The following is a 3,389-nucleotide window of genomic DNA, read 5'->3' as shown; positions in this document are numbered from 1 at the left end:
TGTTAGGGCAATAATAATCTGCTGTTAGGGTAATAATAACTGGTAAGGTTGGAGACAGTTTTGGAACTGACAGAACAAAAGAAAAATAGTACTCACTGAAACTGATTCTCCAGAACCTTCACTGCAAAAAAGACACAGTTGTGTGTTTGTCTCAGGTAACATCTTTCTAGAACATCTGTGAATAAAAAAGAACAAATATTTTTGTTTAAGGCTAATAATGGTAGTGACAATAAAAGGCATTCATTCAAAAGGCAGATTACTCACCTGAACTGACTCCACACAACCCTCCCTCCTCTTCATCACAGTGTGCATGAGACGACCGAGAAGTCAGCAACTGCATCACAAAGAAAAGCTCCAAAAAAATATTTGGCACCAAGTTTTCTGTAAAACACAGAATCACAGAAACGGAGTTAACATTTCAAGTTTTCCTTTCCATAAGTTTTACTTGCAGGCATCAGACTGTTAGCTTGACATATTCACTGTACTGTGCACAGTTGTTCTGGAGACAGCCTCAGCTTGTTCTCAAGTATTTCTTTACATTTCTGAAGCATTAACTTCACCCTCCATCTTTACAAGCCTTTCAGGGCTGCTGCAGAGAAGCACTCGACCACGGAGTATTCCACATCCTGTTCTAGTCTACATTTTTATGAATATTTTCTAAATAATTTTCTCTTTGCCACTGTCCCATAAAGCTTTGACTGGTGAAGAACCAGTTCCGGCTAAAGCTTGTAAGCCCTTGACATTCAAAGGTGTGGTGGTGAACCCCTCACTGGTCTTATTCCTGCAGGACGGCCTGCTCCTGATAACGTCCACACACGTCCCATATTCCTTTCATTTCTTCATGAAGGATTTAACAGAACTCATGAGGACGTTTAGGGCCTTGGAAAGCCTTTTGTGTTTACAGTGACGTTTTTTTGTGACCGGTACACTGAAAATAGATTTACTTGACAGATTTACAATACTTATTATAAATTATATTACATTTCTTTAGTCAAACTCAGCCGTCTGTAAATATGTACCACTAGTCATTACACCACCTCGTGACCACTTACCAGAAATGCACGTACTGTACACTTCCACTAAAAGCTCCAGTTCTGACAAGAATGTGACTTTGGATAGTTCAGGAGAAGTTGTTTGCATGTCTGGTGCAACGTTAGAGCCTGTTCTGCCTCCTGTTTTGGTGGGGGTGCAGGGATCCAAAGCAGACGGCAAAGGAGAGGTGACGTTCTGGGCTCGCTTTGTTCTAGAAATGAGAGATTTGACACCATGAAGCAGGAGAGACCCACAAGCACAGTGCAACAACTTCACATGCCGTTACAAGTGCAAAGACCAGGAAAGCAAGGCCACTGGCAAACAAAATACAATCTTAAAAAGTCACAAGCAATTTGTGGTTTGAGCCTGAATAATGAGAATACATAAGCATGTCTGCTCCTTACTTCTCTTTTTTAAGTAATTCCCTTTCTTCTTTAAGGCTCATGTGACTCCCTGCAGTCACCAGTCCATCCGGTGTCTCTGCTCTTGACGCAGGGCTTGAAGTCTTGTGGAACGGGGTGGACGTGAAACATGTCTTTGGTTTGGAGTGTGGCCGATCCCCACTGACCGGTGTTGGGTTTATTCTTCTTGATGGCTTGGATATCCTGGAAGATCAAAAATGTTGTCAGTATTTTTTTAATAAACAACTAAATTAGTAGTTTATGAGAGTGGTGTGGACTCACGCAGAGGAAACAGGTGAGGATCCAACAGGAGGAAAGTCCTCCATGTTGCTGAAATTGAGCTGACCTAAAGATGGAGGGGAAAGCTGCTCACTTGTCCTGTTATACCCTCCTCCTCTGCCTGACCTCTTCCCTCCAGAATCCCATCGCCCAGTATCCTCACTGCTAGAGTCTCCACGTCCTCCTCCACGTCGGATTTGTCCCCCCACGGCTGAGCTGCCGCCACTCTTCTTGCGCCCCTTGTGCGACTGGAAAGTGGGGCTGTGCTGCACATCTGGAGGAGATACCATGTAGTCTCCAAGATAGACCTTGTGGCTGTGTCGGCGGTCAGAGCCCGACGGCCTGGAGGCAGGACTCCACGCCGTAGAGAAGGAGGGGCTGCTGAAGGCACCCACCCCGCTCAGACCTGAGCGACCAGCAGCATCCAACTCATTTGCAGGTGACGGAGACGAGGCAGGAGAAAACAGCTGCACACGGCTGGCACTGCCTGCAGGTCTGCACGTCATCTTCGCCGAGAAACCACCTGGACCCCGAGCAGCGGGTCTGGGATGACTGGGGGTCTTAGCTGGGGTGGCAGGCCCGTGTGGAAGCGCGTGACTGCTCTGCTCCCTCAGAAAATTTAAAAGGAAAGGAACAAATTCACGTCTGTGCACAGGGAACTCCGAGTCACTGTCGCTCTCCTTTGGAAGAGAGAAACAACTGTTAATAATGACAGATGAATAATTTAAAAAACACAAGTGACTCATATTAATTATCTGTTTAATCCACGGGAGACAGAAGGACACGAGTAACAAAGATCATGAGCTCAGCTCAGCTACTAGCTGCTACAACCCAGCTAACATCAGCGCATGCAGCTGTAATTAATGTTAAAGAACAGTACGAAGTACGAGATATTCGGCAATAAACATAAACATAAAAGCAACCCTTGCAGTTGAAAAGCAGCGGACATGGCAGCAGAACTGCAGCTAAATGTCTCCCGTTAGCTAACGGGAGACATTTAGCTGCAGTTCTGCTGGACTGCAGCTAAATGTCTCTCGTTAGCTAACGCGGACAAGTTTTGTTTACAATCACTTCTGCGATGTCACCTCGTGAAACACGACAGAAGAGCGCCTGCATGGAGGAAATGTGGCTCCGCTACTATTTACAACTGTTTCACACTCACCTCAACATTCTTCAACCAGCCTACGACCTTGGTAATGTCCACTTTCCGCGACAGAACACATTCCAAAAGAGCCGCCATTCTTGTCCGTAGATGCGCGGCAGGGGAAGCTGGGAGCCAGGGGCGGAGTCAGGGGCGGAGTCAGGATCTGCGCATGCGTACAGCAGTTTGGAGGGTTTTCTGTTTTTTTGGACAACTTTATTAAACACATTGAATGCACGTAAAGATGTAAAAGCCATTTGAAATTTTAGTGAAATTAATGTTTAATAGTTAAAGATGACGTTCTCTGTAGTATTTCATAACTTCACGGAACAAATACAAACGAGACAAAGAACATTTTCCAGCTCGCCATAGCAAAAGATGCAGTTAGTTTCAACATCAGTTGTGATGGACTGGAGACCTGTCCAGGTGTCTCTGATGGACTGGAGACCTGTCCAGGTGTCCCTGTGATGGACTGGAGACCTGTCCAGTTGTCTCTGATGGACTGGAGACCTGTCCAGGTGTCCCTGTGATGGACT

At 45.8% G+C, this 3,389-nt stretch overlaps 1 protein-coding gene across 1 annotated transcript in view; it reads right to left on the bottom strand.

The window, feature by feature from the left end:
- The window catches only part of cdan1 (codanin 1), a 25,200-nt gene extending 22,242 nt beyond the window's left edge, over positions 1–2,958 (bottom strand). Inside the window, exons 1-6 of the mRNA XM_037694846.1 lie at positions 2,875–2,958; positions 1,716–2,392; positions 1,437–1,637; positions 1,053–1,243; positions 265–381; positions 97–175 (exon numbers count right to left, since the gene is read on the bottom strand). Of these exons, the coding sequence (XP_037550774.1) occupies positions 97–175; positions 265–381; positions 1,053–1,243; positions 1,437–1,637; positions 1,716–2,392; positions 2,875–2,952 (1,343 nt within the window). The 5' untranslated portion in view covers positions 2,953–2,958. The remainder of the gene's footprint in view (positions 1–96; positions 176–264; positions 382–1,052; positions 1,244–1,436; positions 1,638–1,715; positions 2,393–2,874) is intronic.
- Between the last annotated feature and the right edge of the window lie 431 nt (positions 2,959–3,389).

This window comes from Nematolebias whitei, chromosome 21 (genome assembly GCF_014905685.2).
Source record: "Nematolebias whitei isolate Nwh7 chromosome 21, NemWhi1, whole genome shotgun sequence".
In the NCBI taxonomy this organism is placed as follows: Eukaryota; Metazoa; Chordata; class Actinopteri; order Cyprinodontiformes; family Rivulidae; genus Nematolebias; species Nematolebias whitei.
Note: the sequence above shows the minus strand (reverse complement) of the source record. Positions and strands in the feature narration are given on the sequence as shown.